This window comes from Papilio polytes, unplaced genomic scaffold, assembly GCF_000836215.1.
Source record: "Papilio polytes unplaced genomic scaffold, Ppol_1.0 DF823957.1, whole genome shotgun sequence".
In the NCBI taxonomy this organism is placed as follows: domain Eukaryota; kingdom Metazoa; phylum Arthropoda; class Insecta; order Lepidoptera; family Papilionidae; genus Papilio; species Papilio polytes.
The window spans coordinates 60,888-80,147 of NW_013525247.1; the positions used below are offsets into that span (position 1 = coordinate 60,888).

At 32.8% G+C, this 19,260-nt stretch overlaps 3 protein-coding genes across 3 annotated transcripts; all 3 read right to left on the reverse strand.

The window, feature by feature from the left end:
• Window positions 1-217: 217 nt before the first annotated feature.
• Window positions 218-16,881, reverse strand: LOC106101764 (PDF receptor-like; the record flags this gene model as incomplete). The annotated part of the gene is made up of 13 exons (XM_013281099.1): window positions 218-1,398; window positions 2,083-2,197; window positions 2,468-2,590; window positions 2,903-3,003; window positions 4,392-4,575; window positions 4,895-4,980; window positions 5,992-6,061; window positions 6,498-6,727; window positions 7,522-7,687; window positions 8,101-8,204; window positions 9,189-9,343; window positions 9,570-9,680; window positions 16,776-16,881. Coding segments are annotated over 12 exons (1,548 nt in total), but the record flags the coding sequence as incomplete, so codon positions are not given.
• On the reverse strand, window positions 10,648-11,504 carry LOC106101766 (TPPP family protein CG45057-like). Its single transcript, XM_013281102.1, has 2 exons — window positions 11,123-11,504; window positions 10,648-10,987 (listed from the first exon to the last, which is right to left on the reverse strand). Exons 1-2 carry the CDS (start codon window positions 11,305-11,307, stop codon window positions 10,798-10,800), a joined length of 375 nt encoding a protein of 124 aa, XP_013136556.1. The 5' UTR covers window positions 11,308-11,504; the 3' UTR covers window positions 10,648-10,797.
• LOC106101765 (TPPP family protein CG45057-like) lies at window positions 11,892-13,003 on the reverse strand. Its single transcript, XM_013281100.1, has 3 exons — window positions 12,869-13,003; window positions 12,491-12,687; window positions 11,892-12,142 (listed from the first exon to the last, which is right to left on the reverse strand). The coding sequence occupies exons 2-3, from the start codon at window positions 12,673-12,675 to the stop codon at window positions 11,950-11,952; spliced, it is 378 nt and encodes a 125-aa protein (XP_013136554.1). The 5' UTR covers window positions 12,676-12,687; window positions 12,869-13,003; the 3' UTR covers window positions 11,892-11,949.
• Window positions 16,882-19,260: the final 2,379 nt, after the last annotated feature.

Consider the following 19,260-nt stretch of genomic DNA (forward strand, 5'->3'; position numbering starts at 1 on the left):
TACTGTTTTTTTGAGAATATTTTGTTTTTGGTGTATTTTGTTTTGTTTTGTTTTTCGTGTATTTTGTTTGGAAGTCGGTTTTATTTTTTTAAAGATAAACTACTGAATTTCCGCAACAGGAAAATTTAAATTTGTGAGTTACTTTCGTAATTATTATGCAAAATAAAACACATAGACAATCTATATTTTATTGACAGTAAAATTACAAATTCATAATATACATCAAATTCTTAACTATATACTTTTATAAATTGTATACTTGAAGTAAAAAAAAAAAAACATTTAAATAAACACGAAAGTAGAAAGCTCGAAGCTGTCATTAGAAGAAAGGGAGCAAAAACCCGTTAAGCGTTTTAATATATTAAACGAAATATACAGATAATTTACCTACGCCAATATCTCCCAGAAACGAAGTAGAATTAAACAAAACTGCCTACAGAGAGCATAATAAAACTTTTTTCACTAAACGAATAGCGTTGCGACTTGTATGCCACTTCTGCCTAATCGAACTAGTGGCAATGGATTATCAAGTTACAATAACTTAGAATTAAGAAGTAAAACTTATTCTACTTAATTATAATGTACTTATGTCAAGTATACAAAATTCTCGCTTATCAAATATCAGTATAATATCGTAATAAAATGCAAACAATATTTTTGCAGGGGTATTTTGGCAGTAGAAACGGTAATGTAATTTAAACCAATGATGTAATTATTAGTCTGTTTTGGTGGGAATTTATTACTACTTACTCACTGTTAAGCCCTCGTGTAAACACTTCAGCCCACGTGTGAAAAGTCGGTAGCGCATCTGAAGTAAATCTATGATTGTTTAGATGTGACTTGTATTAACATATTGTAGTCTCTGTTTTGTCAAACACAATGAAAGGGATAGCTATGTGTTGATTCAAGTTTCCTACAATTGAATTTTACCGTTACATTCTTGTAGAGTCTTGGTTTTACGACCTGTCATGTCTGCCCTTTCTATAGCATGACATAAAGAAAATGTATTGTCAAGTAAATACACATATAAAATCTTACATTAATAAAATATGATTAATACATTAAAAGCGTATTTTTCCCTTAATGCGAAAAATCATGAATAAGAAAATCTAAGTTTAAGTAAAATAAAAAGGCTGTAACAAAGAGTCTCTTGTCGAGTACTATGGTTTTATCGCTACACTCAGAGTCGTTTACTTAAGCAGTCCTATAGTGTAAATCAAATCATCCTAAATCCATACTAAGTGATACCATTCAACGATTCTTTCAATTAGCCAAATAAACTTACTAATAAAATAACTACAACGTTAAAGCGAATGACTATGCAGTCTGCACGTAGACGTCATGTCTGTATTTAAATTTAATGGAACATTTGATGTGGAACATCTCGCCAGGTTTCATCTGAAAAATGTTAGTAATTAAAACTTATTAACAAAAAAGAGTTGAGTGGAAGGGAGAGGGGGGAGAAGCTAAGCATGGATACACAATTTGAACGTTCATTATTGAAAAAGACGATCTTGTAAGAGAAGGTACGCGCGAGTAAAATAATAAGAAATAAACCAAACAACTTTTAATAAAATTTACAAATTAATAAAAATATATACACATTTCAGCCTAGCATCGTAAGACATCTGCTCGAACAATAATGCTTCAAATATTTACAAAAGAATAAATAAAAAAATAAACATTCTTATTTTAAAAAAAGGATTAAAAGTAAAAATATAAAAAGGATTATTGCATCGCCAACAATTATTAAAATTGAAATTTTATAAAATTAGTTTATTGTTTACATGTGTCAATTGCAATTGTCAAAAGACATGACATGACAAAACTTGGCAATCTTGCTTCCTTGATGTTGGCAGTAACTTATGGTCTCTTTCCCATATTAGGGTTTTTATCCAAAAATCTTTACCCCCGAAGGTTTTATAGCGTGAAAATATATAGCCTAAAGCGTAACGTAAGTGTACGGCTTTTCATTAAAAAAAAATGAATTATTCAAAAACATCCTGTGATTGCTGACATCTTAGGCAACAAAGAAGTGTATGTTTACGCTTTATTATATTAGTATAGATTCATTTAACTCACGATTTATCTAGTGTAGTTGATTTCAGCAACCGTTGTCAGTTTATTGTTTACTATAGTTTCGCCAGTTTCCAAGTTCTCCGGGACGACGGGCGTAAGTTCAATTTTCTTTACTTTCCTGAAAGCAATATATGTAAATACTTTTCGATGGATAATTTTATTTTTTATATTCATCCCAGAACTAAACGTCGGGATAGTAAATTTACATAAATTCATTACGATTAAATCTGGAAAGACATGGCGTGTCCAATAAATCCAGACTTTCATTTCGAAACTAGCTTTCGCCCGCGTCTCCGTCCGCGTGGAATTAAAAAAAAGTCATTTTGTGTTCTTCCATCCATCCACCTAGTCTTTCGCATTTATAATATTAACATAGTAAGATACTTACTCTTGATTAATTTCTGGTCCCATTTCGGTAACTGATATCTCTTTGTTATCTTTCGCCGAGCTTCGTTTCCACTTCAATTTTCTCATTTGAACCCACGAAGAAGTTTCGCCTTCAATTTTACTCCTGTAATTTTAAAATTGCGATTATCGTGCGTAGGAAATTACTGTACATTTCGTTAAACGCGGTGTACTATTTTCGCTAAATTTTCTGTGAATAATAGACATTATTGTATAACAGTTGGGGTTGTTAAAATCTAGTTAAATTAATTCAATTGATGAAAGTTTAACTACTCTGAGTAGGATTTTGTCTATTACGTATTACTATTTTTGTCATCTTGTACAAGATAAATAAATAAATCACAGACCATATTTACTCTTCTTTGGTTAAAAAGATTGCTAATGAATCAGGTTATTTATAAATATTGCAAGTACTTACTCTTTACGGGATCTCTCAGCAGAGCTGGAGACACGGGCAGGCCGGGGACCTCCTCGCATGGTCATGTAATCTTCGTATTGTTTCTTCAACACCGTACGAACCTTTGAACAAATAGAAATTTCCATACTGCATTACGATTGATTTCTTGAGATTTCTTAACATTTTAAGCAAAAATGCCTGACTTTAATGAAATAAAAAAAAAATACCTTTACAAACTGATAGCCCTAAATCTCTGTATCCTGAACTAATCGAACCTAACCTACATGTCATATTTTGATGTAGTTTAATTTGTTAGCGAAAGCGATGTTGACTAGATAAGTGAAAGCATACCGAGTTGCGTTCAGGTGAGTGGGTGCCATCGTTAGGGTACTCGAGTCGAGAGCTGTCCTCTAGCCTGTTCCAAACATAATGACAACGGCGGGTGGCAGACAAAAGACAAGCCAAGGTCATCGTGACACAATTTGTTTTGAAAAATGTTGTTAAATTCATTTTGAATGTGTATATCGTGGCTCTTTTAAGTAGTTAATAGTCATGTAAGTATGTAAAGTTTTTAGTTTATATATGACAGCAATTTCAAGTGAAGTGAGTGAAGTCAATCGAAATATCCTCCAACACTTAAACGTGGGAATTTTTATTAGCATTTTTGTAATGCAAATACGAGTACATAAATAAATCTATACTATTGAAAAGACAATGTGTGTTATATCACATTCTGTGAGTTAGAGTTTTCGATCACAATATAGGTATATTCATAATAGAATTGAATCTGGTTGGCAAATATGACATCACGTAATCGATGCGTATGTTTACCACGACTTGAGTGGTCTAAAACACATTTCGGACGCACTCGATATATTGATTTCAGTCAATATCGTGACCTTCTTGATGTGGATTCAATATTATAAAGGCTATACTATAATCATTTCTTTAGCTTTTAGTTCTTATTATAAATAGCTATCCGCCTTACCTACTTTTGTATGGTAATGAATAGTCTCATATCATTTCTGTTATATCCATAGCCTTCGTCTTGATGTAAAATATAGCCTATGTTACTCAGTGATGATGTAGCTTTTTAAAGAATAGTGAAATCGGTTCAGAAGTTTTGGAACATACTCAATGCAAACAATTACATTTTTCCTCGTTATAAGAGCGCGCGCACATATTTGATTAAAATGTCGCACAACTATTCAGTCGCGGTTTGATTCCTATGAGTTTATGGAGGTGCCACATTACGCGATTTTAAGTTGTGCAACTAAACAGTTGAATTGGTTGGGAAACAATCGACAGTCGCACAACAGTTGTGCGATTGTTTATACAAAGGTGTGCGCCCGCTCTTATAGGTTTTTTTTTATTTTAAATGTTTAATACATTTCACTGTCTACAGGTGAGTAAACTTATATGTTTTGTTGTTCTAAATATCTTTCTACAATATAGTAACATATGATGTACAATCATTTGGTCGGCGCGTAGTACTAGTATTTTTATTTACCTCTCCGTTCAAGAAGCAGTAGATAAGAGCAATAAAGAAGCCCTGGAATGATCGAAGGAAATGCGTACTGTAGCTCCATAGCCCAAACATCCAGACTCCGCTGTCCAGCGGCGCTTCTATCAAGTTCAAGATGTTCGTGATCCCCAAAAGTGGTAAAAGAACAAGCGCCGCTCGAACAGCTTTCCTGAAATTAAAACAAGTCATAATAATCAATAACTCGGATTTAGCAAACTAATTTCCATAGGTCTATATAAGTCTATACTTCTATACCAAATAACTGTAAAGAGGAAAGATTCGCATTTTTAGATTTTTGTATATATATTGAAGTAACTCAAAAACAGCTGTACCGATTTCAAAAATACTTGCACCATTAAAAAGCTATGGTATGTATGTATTTACTTTTTTTTAAATTTCACGTGGGCGAAGTCACGAGCGAAAGCTAGATAGTTATAACTTTGTCTTTTGACGACGAGGTTTGTATATGTATTGCATGATATTTTTACCTGACTTTCTCCATTTCTGTACTCTGAGACTGGCGGAGTTTGACGATCAAAACTCTCATGATGTTCAAAAGAAATATTAGGTTTATCTGAAAATAAATTATGAAAATAATCAGTTTGGATCTGTATCGATCAGTTGCTAAAACCTTCTTAACTTTCTATGAAGTAGTTGATTTTAAAACAAGCTTAATAACTACTACATAAAGCAGTAGAACATCTTATAAAATGTGTACTTTGACAACATAAACTTAAAGTCTACATTATCGAGAATTACCATATTTTAATGAACCAACATCCAATATCGCTATGATCACAATCTCCCGTCTACACGTGCGACTTATCTATTATCTATCTATCTATAGTAATATAATAAAGCGTTAACATAACATAATAGCATAATTGTAAACATCCGATAACCTAACACATTAAAATATCGGGAAATAAACTTTCGCTACTAAATAAAGAAAGTATCAATATATCCACAACGAGTGACTCATTCACTATTATGTACTTGTGTTATTTATTACTCGAAATAAATACAATTATTTATGTTAATATAATGCTTCGTATAAATTACTACTTCGAGATTTAGCGCATGTATCGGAAAACTTCCATCGTTTATCAAGAGCTCTCAAACACGTGTGTAAACGCACACAAATTTTACTAGTATCTTTTATTAGTTATCCAACTCGCTTCACACGGGCTTTATTAACAAAATAGAATACAGTTTTCATTGATTCTTATAATTAAAAAGCAATGAAAGGTGTGCGTCAAAAATGTCTGCTACATATATGTACTTAGTTATTGTCGGTTAGGAATTCTGATCCGCTGTTAGCAAAAGGGACAGGTTTTAAGCTCTTTTTTATATAGTAACATACTCTAATTTGCGTTTTAAATTACTTCGTTCATATTGTATTTATCTCTCGAAGGATATTGAAGCGAATGCACTTCAATCTCCTTTAAAGGACATCAGATAGTTTGTTTCTGGCATGACATTTGTATTCACCTGTTGTCTGTGTTTTTTCAAAGAGAACATGTGGAAGGATATTTTATATAAATTCTTTGATAGTTAAAACCTACAGTTATAAACATTTGCTTACCATTATGACGGCCAGTCGAGGTCCTTGGACGATCCAGTAGAGTGGGCTGAAATTGTATCCATACCAACACCTGTGAAATGTAAACACATTGATGCGGATAGCTCTGAGAGTTGAATCACGCCAGTCTAAATAGATACGCCGCGCCGCCGCGCCGCCGGCCAGCGGTCTGAACGTTAACTATTGCCTGTCGATTGACGCCGACTTTGTTTAGGTTTTTACGACATTTTGATGAGTATGGCCGGATACGATAAGTGTAATATGGAATAAATATAAGAGATCAGTCCGATTTAATCTATCTTAAAATTTGGTTGTCGGCAGAAACAAGAACTCACTACAGTTGGCCATAATATATTTTCCTATAATTTAAAAGGATCAACCGATTTTCTTTAAGACTATTTTCTGGGTAATGTTTTGTCCGACTTTAACTCTTTTAGATCGATATAGTTTCGAAAAAGCTCACTAGATTTATTACAATGAGTAAGTAAGTAAAATTATACCACACTTACGTCTCTAATCTCTCCCGTTGGTAATGCAAAGCTGTCATGGTGGCCCAGATCGCGGTGACAACAAACGGTATCCCCCATCCCGTGGCATAATATAAGAGGTACGATATTCTCTCCCTGAGAGCGTTCGCAGTTACCACATTGTGTAAGTACAAGCCTTCGATAAACATCCACATAAACATCACCGTTATAGCATATTCCAGAAGAACGTACGATGATTCGCAGAGGTATGGCTGAAATAAAAAAATCAACAAATCACTATATGTATATGGTATATAAAATGTCGCCAGCGATTACACCAAGGGAAATTTTAAAATCAGACTATCAAAGCAAACAGGAAAAGCATTTAAAAAAAATAAAGAGAATAAATTTCGCATTAGCAATTTTAATAATTAACGCTCAAGCTTAGTCTTTCGCACAATTTAAATAAATAGTTTAATGCTACTAGTTCGTACTATTAATAAAAAAGAACCATAATTAGGTAGATGCAGTCTCAAATGATCCAAGTATTCGTCGGATAAGAAATTGCCTTGTGGGCAGTTTACACTTTCAAGGATTTTAAAGTGTCCTTGAAAAATACAAGTGTTCTTAAAATATGTTTGTACTAACCTTTAATTTCTAAGGTCGTTGAATTATTAACGACAAAACATTTCATTTCATGTATTTTTTTTATTTCTATACATACAAATTTGCGTTATATTTTTATATCAAATGCATTGTTATCGCTGTGCTTATAATTATACATATTAAGGATTTTTACGGCAAAACTACAAATTAAAAACGTAAAAAAAGGTAAATAGTAAGCGCGTCGCCAGTCAATAACCTAGGTCTTATACGAAGTAGTTTTTATATCTATTTTACATTTTTCTACACTCTATGGGGGCACAACTGCGCTTCTCCCCTAACCTCCCTAACAATCCCACGGAATGCATATTAAGAGTAGTCGTAATCTATGACGTTATTGAGCAGCTGTCATGCAAGCAGTGTTCTTAAGTCCTAACTACGCTTCTTTGAGGTTAGTTTTTACCATATTATCTATCCCCTTAATAGTGAAGTTTCCGTAGGTTGAGTGGTCGCCCATTGGACTCCTGATGAGCGCTTGGTCGATGTAGACCGTCAGTCTTATGATGACTTGCACCAACATCGCGCAGAACAAGGATTTGTGGATTCTGGTTCTATTGTTACGTAAAGACCTGAAGCAAAGAATACATATAGGTTTACTTGTAATAATTGGTTTGTAAGTCGCCAACGACTCCTGTCAGTGATTCATAGAAAAATTGTGGTGTAGAACTGTTAACATAAATAAAGTTTCATAAGACGAAAAATTGCGCTATCGTATATTATATTATATTATGATTTTTCTTTTCGCATACTTTTTACAACCAGTGATGGCAAAAGGCAACGGCTCCTTAATGATTTAAAACCTTTATTTACTAAATCAACTTTATAGCTATTCGGTATAGATTCTAGACCGATAGGAATTTATTAATTTATCATATGTTCCCAATAGAAGTATTAACGCGTAGCACGTTATTTTGTATTCGCATTTTGCTTGGAATTTACTTAGAACATGTATTCGATTAGTTATTTTTTAAAATAAATTTACCTGTAGTAAGAGAATATGATCAGAGATATGATCAAAGCCAACATCGAAATGCTAAATCCTGCTATCTCCATATACCTTGTTCGCTGAGCTATCTCGAATTTTAACTGAAACAATAAGGGGTATTGTAAGATTCAATGTTTATGGTGGCTTGTTATCTAGGAACGCTCGTCTTCACTGAAGGGTTAGCATGTTGTGAGTTAAGGGGAGTGCCACGATCTCGCATCTTTTTACGTCAAAACAGCATGAAATGGAAATGTGTCGTAGTTGCCAGGTCGAAGCGATCCGCCATACAGGTTGAATGACAGTATACATTTGTTTTGTATCATACGATATACAAGCCTTGAAATAAAGGGAAGGACATTTACCATATTAATTAATTAACCGTACAAAAAATATCTGGATAGGATGGAAAGGTATTTTCATTAATTTTGATATTACCCCCAAATATTTCAAGTTATAAATTCTAAGATGCTTATGATATCAAATATGGCTGAAGATTCTTTTCTTAAGATATTTAATACGCATCTTTGTAATAAATTGATTTAATAAAAAAAGTTAAACTGATGTTGGACATGTACTATGAGAGACAGAATTAGAAACATCATCTCACTTCGTATCTAATTTACCATTAAGAGCATCAATTCCATATTCGATGTATCCTGCATTTCCTTTGAAGCTGTGACTTCAGCAAAGCCGTGTCAGATGTTTCAACTGCGCAATTACTAGTTTCCAAAAGTCTCAAAGCAATTTACCCACGGCCATTAGAGAGTTAAATATAACTCGATAAATACAAGATACGTTGAACCGAAGATGCAAGATGTTCAATATAAATTTATTCTATAGCTATTTATATAAATAAATTACATTCATAAATTTCTGAAAACCAGACTCAAGACAGCTGGTGTCCTTAATAAATTTATACATTTGAATAAATATATTTAACCGACAATAAATTTTCTGATGATGATTGATTGTTACGCATTGCAAATAACGTAGATCTAAACATCTACTTACTACTTTGCCAAAAACATATTAATTTTTTTTTAAAGTTATTTATGACGTGTGCTTAAAATAATCTAACTACCGACCTGTGCTTCCTTTTCGACGTCATAAACTTTACCGAAGAGCGTCTGAACTTCTGGCGGGAAACACGGCGTGTAGTTTGTCCATCCGATGACGCTGCTCTCGTTCGGCCGTCGACCTAGCCAGAGGCCGGAGTCACCGCACCGACGAAATGCAAAACCTGAAACAAATATGTTAAAGTTTAAAAATCGACAACAAAGGAAAATTAAAAATGTTGATGATGGTTGCTTTTCACGGTGCGTGATTCTACAGACATGCGACGAACGACCACAAACTCTTTGGACACCAAATGAATAATTTATCCGACAAATAGATACAAATCGTGCACGGCCAACACTTTGTCTATCAAAAAATAATGATATTACAATGAAGTACAATATACTTACGTGATGTGTCGCTAAGTCTTGCTGGTGGGCAGTTTTGTGTGGCGACATCACCCGCGGGCGTTGGTGGCCAGCACAGGAACTTGTCGTATGTTGCATTGCAGTACGTCGTTTCTGAAATTATCATACAATCATTTAACATTTGTACAGAAGTTGAACCCTTCAGAAGTTTCATTGGCTACTCCGCAACTGATGAAAGAAAACAACGGTTTCGTTTTGCTACTTTTTGGTAGTTACAATCTTACTAATACTAATGTTATAAATGCGAAAGTTTAGATGGATGGATGGATGGATCGATGTTTGTAGCCTAAACGGCTGAACGGATCTCCATGAAATCTGGCACAGGTCTAGAGTATAGTCTGGAAGAACGCATAGGCTACTTTTTATCCCGGGAATAGTTACGGTTCCCGTGGGATTGATTAATTTAGTTTTTTAATGTTCACTCGATCATTCTGCAACGGTTTAACATATCTTATTGACATTTGGCACAGATAAAAAACAAAGTCTGGATTACACATGAGATAAACTTCATCCCAGAGAAATGTCCGGTTCCCGAGGGATACGTAGCTTTTTGTAATTTATATAGTTCATATGTTTTCTAATACCACGCGGATGAAGTCGCGGGCAACAGCTTGTGGTTTATAAAAGAAACTGATTTTGGCGGCAACATAGAAACACAACATTATCGAGTTTGTTGTTTTCCAGGGTACAATATGATTCATAACATCAGAAAAGCAACAACATTTATTGGTTCAAACTTTCGATAAGCTGATAAGCTGCTTTTCATGAGAAAATTTTATTTGTTCAGACGACTTAGCGTGAAGAGGTTCTCAAGTAAAGATACGATTAATATGTATTTCTAAAACATTACAGATTTTTTCATTGTTACCAAATTTTTTCTAACAAAAAAAATTATCCTATGATTTTTCTTGTTGCCATTCCATCAACGCCTGTCAGAAAATCTCAGCAAGTAGGGTATGAAAGCTGACACGGATAAAATCTAATGGAAAACTAGGAATCGATTGTTGAATAAAAGAACTTATTTTTTATTTCGTTTATTATTTTATCAAAACGTCAAACTATAAAGTAAATAAATACATCCGTAATATATATCTAACAAGTAAAAATCTAAAATTATCATATAATTATTAATAAATTTTATTCTCTAAAATCTAAAGAAGTTCTAAACCAATAAACAAATTATAAAAACTCTAGTATAAGTTATATAAATTCAGTATGCCGATTTTTCCTTTGGTTTATACGTTAAGAAGTAATCCCTGAATTGAGGAACCAGAATCGGTGTTTGTCCTGGGAGTCCGCAATTAGTTAAAGTTTCCTTCATTTTCTCCAAATCCATGTCTTTCATTTCACACAGATCTTCGAGAAATTCTAGAAATTCGTCCCAATTCAATTCTGCTTTGCTACAACAGAGTGATTTTAAGTAAATACAATAATAGAATCTGCAACATCAGTTTACAGAATTATCACAAGGAGAGGAGTGAATTAATAGAGAAGTGAAATATCACCTTCCAGGTAATTCCCCTTAAATTACTTACTTGAATTTATTAAACGATATTCCAGTATCAGTCATTGTGATTCTTCTATCGTCTAGCAGTTTCGTCTGTCTCAACCAGTAGTCGAATCTGTATAATGTGATGGTGAGACCATTTCTTTTGTGGTCAAACAGTAGTGCGAACTCATAAAACTGACCCTCAAGTGTAGCCGCTTCTTCGTCACCCATAAATCAAGTCTGACAAAACTTCAAAATAAATTTTAAGTACCTGCTATCGAAAATAATAAATAAAAGGGATAAGGAAGTTCACAATTTCGAGTATTCAAAATATATAGCAACTGGATCTAAATGCAATGGTTAAAAATATTGTAAAATGTTAAAAATATTGTTGATAGTGGAGTGAAGTGTCTGGTATTTTATCACTGTTTGACATAATAAATCTCGTCGCATAGTTACCAAAAAAACTGATACCAAACAGAATAGATCAGTTACAAGCGCAGATGTGACAAATTTACGCGAAATTATTATTTATATGTATGACTAGCTTTCGCCCGTGACTTCGTCCACATGGAAGTTGTAAAGTAAGTAAGCCTTCACGTATTGTTATGGTGGTAAACTCTAACAAACATTCATCCATTTAACTAAACTTTCGCAAAATACTAATAGTTACATAATTTAGTAAGAAATTAAACAAATTATACGATGTGCAAATTGTCGTTGCACTCAGCTCCCAGCAACTGGATACAAAACTCGTTTTAAATAAAGTAAATCGTAATGGAATTTAATGGTTAAATAAAAGGAATTGATTTAATATTAAGTTTTATTTCTTAGTAAAATAAAAATTAAGGTAAAATGTCTTAGAGTATAGTTTCAACCTAAAATCATCTTTTCCCTCGGTTTATACGTTAAGAAGAAGTCTCTATATTGGGGCACATTAACTGGTGTTTGACCTGGAAGTCCACAGTTAGTTAGCGTTTCTTTAGTTTTTTCCAAATCCATTTCTTTCAGTTCACACAGATCTTCAAGAAACTCCGACCATTCATCCCAGTTCAATTCTGTCTTACTGCAAAATAAAAACATTTCATAATACAATAAAAGTTGTAAAACTATAGACGCGTTCTATTATTTAGACAAAAAATACATATTATGTATTTCTGGCAGCAATAATAGTAGTAAAACTAACTCGAAGGAAGCCGGTTAATATTACAAGACCATGTGCTAGAGGACAGAAGGTAAGTTTGGACTATTCTACTTTCTTTTAGATTCTTCTTTTCCTTTCTGTCGTTTAGGAGAGAAGGATATAAAAGAAGGGATCAATCACGAAGAAGACTAATGGAAGGGAAAAAAATGAAAAAAGACACTATTTATTCTTTCTTCAGGCTGTTGAACAAATATCGTTCAATATACTTACTTATACTTATTAAATAATATTCCAGTATCAGTCATAGTGACTTTCCTATCGTCTAGCAATTTCGTCTGTCTCAACCAGTAGTCGAACCTGTACAGTGTGATGGTGAGACCATCTCTTTTGTTGTCGAACAAACGCGAGAATTCGTAAAACTGACCCTCGAGAGTCGCTACTTCCTCTTCACCCATAGCTCAAGATAACTACAAAGTAATAAATTATTGAATAAACTGAACCAATAACTAATCACATCACAGGGAAAAGGGCAGGTTGATGATGATGAAATCGATAAATTATTATAATCTTGATATAACAGATCAAGATTTTGACAGTTTTCAAAAATATACGAACTGGGTCTGATATATGAATTTTGCCTATACTTACCTTTTGCCACATGTAATATTTTACTTATTTTTCTTGATATAACCAAGTTAAAAATTTACTTCTTACTATTTTAACTATCACAATCAAAAGCGTCGTATTTGCATAGATACCAATAGACATAAATGTCAACTGTAAACAATAGTTTTTATTTTTTTCGACCGACGATGTGTCGCAAGCAGGGCGACCGGTGACAAAATTGTGTTAATTCCAAAAATGTTATTTTTTAAATCTTTACCTGTATTAATTAAGGGAAAATATTTTGTCCCTTTCGTTTAACATTTTCAACATCAAGCAACAAATAAACGACTCACGACCTAATTACATCCACAACAACAATTGCTTAAAACGCGAATACTTATACCATAGCTTCTAAGAATTGCAATGTTTTGCACGATGCAATTCTTACTACTGCGATGCACAACTTAGTTTCCCAACAGTGACATTTTTTTCCAAATTATAAAGCAACGTTCATAAATTTATTTAAAAAACACACTGCCAGTTACTTCCAAGTCTTTAACATGTTACAAGAAGCATTAAAAATCCAACCTTAAACCTACCATAGACAGAGCTCAAACTTCTTAAAGTATGATATGTATTGAAGCGATGTTGTTATAAACATGATCTTTATAACGTTGTGGTTTCAGTGAGTCCGCGGCAAAGTTTGAATGTTACAAATTTAACGCTTGTATATATATAGCCATACGTATTATAAATACTAAGTACAGTTTCGTAATTTATGGGAACGCATGTTTATTTTTATCTCATGAAATTTTTCATTGAGATATAGATTATATTTACGATGGATACCTATGCGTGAATAAATATAGGTAGGCTCAAGATATAAAAATTGGAAAGCTAAGTGAAAATCCTATATTACTTGTATCTTATTGTGAATGTGTTATTTAATTTCTTATTACGATTACAAAGCATATAATTATTACATAGCTTTATATATACGAGTACAAATCTGTTCGTTTAGATAAATTGTAAAATCCTTTGTGTATGTAACTTATTTGGGCCAAGACATAAATATCCAAAGAATCGACTCCTAAACATTTAGACAAAGCTAATCTTTAGCCATTTTTTTGTGATAATTTCTTTAAAATATTTATTTTAGTTTAGACTTCAGGCAGTAACTTCCCACCAGTGTCCAACAGGGGTATGTAGAGAATACGGATGGTCATTTCTCACACACACTTCTCTTACCTTGTCCACATTCACATATGTACGTATTCCCTTCATACCACGTTAAAACAAACAACTAATTCTATATACTATAGTGCCACGTTATACTCGTAATATATCAAATGAACGTTATATATGTAGGTACTCACAATAATATAAATTATTTTGATTATAAGTAAAAGAGTAAGTCAATTTCATTATTCATTCAATAATGATTTGAAGGACTTTTGATCTTCAAATGGATACCGTCGACTCGGAAAATAAGATATTTTCATAATAAGCTTTACATTCCATTTTGCGATCTTTCGGATGAGAACTACATACAAATCTTACTAATATTATAAATGCGAAAGTTTAGATGGATGGATGGATGGATGGATGGATGGATGGATGTTTGTTAGCGTTTGTAGCCTAAACGGCTGAACGGATCTTCATGAAATTTAGCACAGGTTTGGTTTGGAGCATAGTCTGGAAGAACACATAGGCTACTTTTTATCACGGGAATAGTTACGGTTCCCGTGGCATTCATTAATTTAGTTTTTTAATGTTCACTCGATTATTCTGCAACGGTTCAACATATCTTATTGAAATTTGGCACAGATATAAAACAAAGTCTGGATTACACATGAGATAAGCTTCATCCCAAAAGAAGTGTCCGGTTCCCGAGGGATACGTAGCTTTTTGTAATTTATATAGTTCGTATGTTTTCTAATACCACGCGGACGAAGTCGCGGGCAACAGCTCGTGTTGGATAAAAATACACGCGTGTCATTTTCAATGGTTAAAATGGCAAAAGATTAGTGTAGGATGACCGATAAAGACTTCTGCAACGTAGTTTTTTAGTTTTTAATTAAAATTTTAATCCATCTAGTGGTCACATCATCAGATGCAAACATAAGTGATATCATAAATTGAACATCTTTGACAACGTTTTTGTGGCCGTTGGATAGGATGTATTTGAAGATTCCGCGGGGAAAAGGATGTTTGCCAATTTTATTGAAAGTATCCTTTTATTCGTGTCTATTGTAATATCGGTTAAATGTTTTTATTAGAACTTTAATTAGAATTGGGAATAGTTATAGTTGTCCACTGACCAACGTTTACTTTCAAAAAACATAAAATTAAAACATTGAACTACGTATCAAAACGTTTTTATCTTACTAACAATTTAAGGTCCTTATTTTTTTTAACAACACTTTTCTAGGATACACAAACCACGCAAGAGAAGTAGTCAGTTTCAAGTGCATTTAAACATGTCGAATAATTTGTCCCGTGCTTACGAACGTTTTCCTCGTGATTATTTTGAGTGCTTTTACGAATAGTATAAAGTTATGCAACAAGCAATTTCATATGAGAATCTTAGAAATGCAGATTGATATCAAGTTTATTTTCTAAGTAATGGTTTATGAATAAAATGAGAAATAATATTTTAGACATGTTTTATCCGGAGGGCTTTACATGCTCTCCTAACTACAACTTTACCAAACACTTCTTTTCCATTGAGAGCTATTCTAAATGTTTTCCAACTATTTAAGAACTAAGAAGTTATAATGAGATTACTTATTTGTATAACTTTCAAACAGTGTTTTTGTGATCATATAAAGTATTATTTCCTATACATCTATACGAATATAATAAAGCGTAAACACACACGACTTTGTTGAGTAAGATGTCAGCAATCACAGCATGTTTTTGAATAATTCCTTCTTTAATAAAAAGCCCTACACTTACGTCACACTTTAGGCTATATACTTTCAACTTAGGGGTATATAAATTGAAAAGAAACCTTAATGTGGGAAGGGGACCATAATTACAAGCTGCCAACATTAAAGAAGCAAGCTTAATATGTCATCTTTAGTTAGATGGATACACTAAATGAATCCCGTAATAGGTTTATAGTAAGGACTTTATTTTCTCACACAAAGATTGTATCTGTTATTTAAGCCACAAATAAAGTTGAAACTATATTAGTCACCTCTAACTTAGGGTAACTAGTCCCTCGGTGGAGACATATAGATGGTGATTAAGTTTGGTACTTTCTTATCACAGCATATACATGAGATAAAAAATAAATCATTGGGCTTACATTAACAATGTTCTGTTATGATTCACAGTTCGATTTAGATAATATTGTACCTCAGTGTTTCAAACAATGTAACGAAATCTATTTATGTTTATAAATGTAATGTACATTTTTGAGATTTTGGCTCAGCTATTTTTAATATTTCTGCGTCATCGGTAATCTACAGTAGTATAAATTATTGTGTGTAGATATAAACTAAAACCCGCTTTTCAAATCACTATAATGGAAAGAAAAAGTTTAAACTAAATCAATATAATTTACTCTGTTATCTTGACAATTAATACAGATTGTAAGAATATAATACAAATCGAATAGTGTTAACAATAACATTGTTAAAGGTATCGTATCACTTTGCCGGAAATTGGCTCCTCTAATTAATTGGTACTTCGATGTCGATATTACGAAATAATAAAATATTTCTTACTGCTTGTTATACAAAATAATAAGCGTCTTACATTTTTTTGTTTACGACTGTAATCCAATTAATTAGTTTAACTTGGCGTGAAAGCAACATCAGTATTAATTGCTCCTCTTGTTTTCTTCAGGTCTTTGTTTATATAGGTAATAAGTGACCGAGAGTTTGTGTTGACTCCAGGACAGCTAACTACCACATATTGTACCTAAAATAATGTCACTTACCCGCCTTGTAGGCGAAGTCCGCGAACTTCTGAACGCAGGCCCGGTAGAGCCGCAGCAATTCATCTTTCTCCTTAGACGCCGACAGTTTTGCGCCCGTTTTGCCGGATTAGTATTGAGCAAATGTGAAACTGTAAAAAAAAAATTAACGTTTTATTTTCACTTATCAAGCTATCTAAGCTGGATAATATGGTCCTACAAAGTCTGACCCTAAAAAAGACGCTATTATCATATTAAATTCTTGAAAAATATAGTATATAAATTTAGTAAGAGAAAATTACATAAATTACCTATCGGTCCTGATAGGATATTCGCACTGTACAGACAGTATAACTGTATTGATTTTAGCCTATTAAAATATTAATGTATAGAAGAAGGAATTACTCTAACTGTCGACTGGGTATGCAACAGCGCAATGAAAGCCTATTATATAATGATATAACTTCAATGGAAGGGCTTGAATATTTTGTATGTTGCAAACATTTCAACATTTCGTTGCTTATTGATTATAACATGTCAGCTTCCTGTGTTTATTCGCGTATCGCATGGCTCATCCTGCATTAATGATATAAACACATAAATATTTTGAAATTCGCTGTATCTAATCACTATTTCCGTGCGATGGTAGCACGCCTTAGTTATCAATGCAGACGGAGATTTGAATTTGAATCCGGATAAGTGCCAATGAATATTAGTTTATGAAGCAATATTTTAAAATTAAAATCAAGGAGAATACGTCCACTTAGTTTTAAGAGCGAGCGCACACTTTTAACAAGACTATTGCGCAACTGTTGTACGATTGTCGATTGTTTGTACAACTAAAAATTCAGATGTGTGTACATCTCCATATAAGCTCATAGCAATCAAAGCGAGACTAAACAATTGTGCGATAGTTATGTTTCGGGTGTGCGCACGCATTATCGTATTGTTAGGTTTAATTAAACTCATTTTGAAATATCGTTTTGAAAGTTTAATTTTTTATTACTTTTCTTAGACACTATTTCACGTTTAGATAGTCTTTTCAATCAGAGGATTTTTAACAGCTCCATCGTAGAGGGAAGGGGCTCCGGATGGTAAAAAAGGACATATTCTTTATGAGCTACTCTACACTGGATAGATTTTCAGTTCAGATAAATAATTAAAATTGTATAATAAAATATTAAATCTTTTATTCCTGCGAAACTCTTAAGACAATAATCTCCAGTGAGGGCTAATCCTTTAAAAAATTCAATAAATTAGCGAGCAATTAAAATAGGATTACAGGATTATATCATAATAACAAGACTGTTAGGGAGTTAATTGGAAATTGTATACTGGTCTTAAATAACATAGGAGTTATCATGTTAGGAGATTTTAAACTCATTTCAATATTTTGGCATTTTTAAAACAATTGAAATACAATTGTTACGGTAATATACAGCCTATTTTTTAACACTAAAAAGATTTTGGTTGTTTCCCGTTGGGCCGATCGGACTACCGATAAAATACCTAAATAACTTTGTCCTTTGAAAAAATAAACTCCTTTGTATGGTATAAAACATATGAGATTCTCATTAACTTGTAAAGATATTTTAGACGTGGAGTGTTTTAAAAAACTCATCTTCTAAAAGGTGTAATAAAATAATCTAATATTGTAAGAAAATGTTAATGTAATAAGAGCGAACCATTTGCTTGGAAAAAAATCATTATCGGAGAGTATTATTGTGTAAAGTTTATACAGTTGTTTTTGTAACATTTGAAAGGTTTTCATTAGAATTTTGTAGCATTTCACATAATAATAAAGATTTGTGGTTATGATCGACGTAGCTGTGCGCTACTCGTACTTGAATACGAGAATGTTCTGTCTCTCATTCACATTATGGTATTAAATAGATTTTGACTACTCAGAAACATCCGTCTGTAGATCTGCCAATTCCTGATTGAGGGTGAAAGAATCCTGTGCAGGATTTGCGGTGTTTCACGAATTAAATGTAGCATTTTTACTCTGCAAAGTACTTTGGTATTAATCTGTCTTATTTTATTATTATTAATTCCAGATGTGAAAGTAAAACACTATTAAAAGTAAACGTTGATATACACTGAGTTACACTAAAATAATATCCGGTGTGTAGAAATTTGGTAAAAGCTTATAAGCAATTCGTGGATTTATGTACAATCTTGCCGGAATAAAATATACATTGACTGCGTTAAAATATACATACATGAAATTATAGTGTCGGAAGTGGGCTTCCTACGCAACTGGTGGTGTAGCAGTACGAAAAATGCGTACATTTTTGATACTATTATACTACTATATAGTACAACTACATAAGTTTGATAGTTAACGCAACGATTTACTACGACTACATATTTTTGATATAATATTTTAACTGCAACCCTAACAGTATTAATCCGTAACTAGAGAAGTTCTTATTCTGTTACCGTTTTAGCGTTCCTTGTAAGAAAATAAGTTATAAAGGTATTGCCTTCTCAAGTAAGTATTGTCATC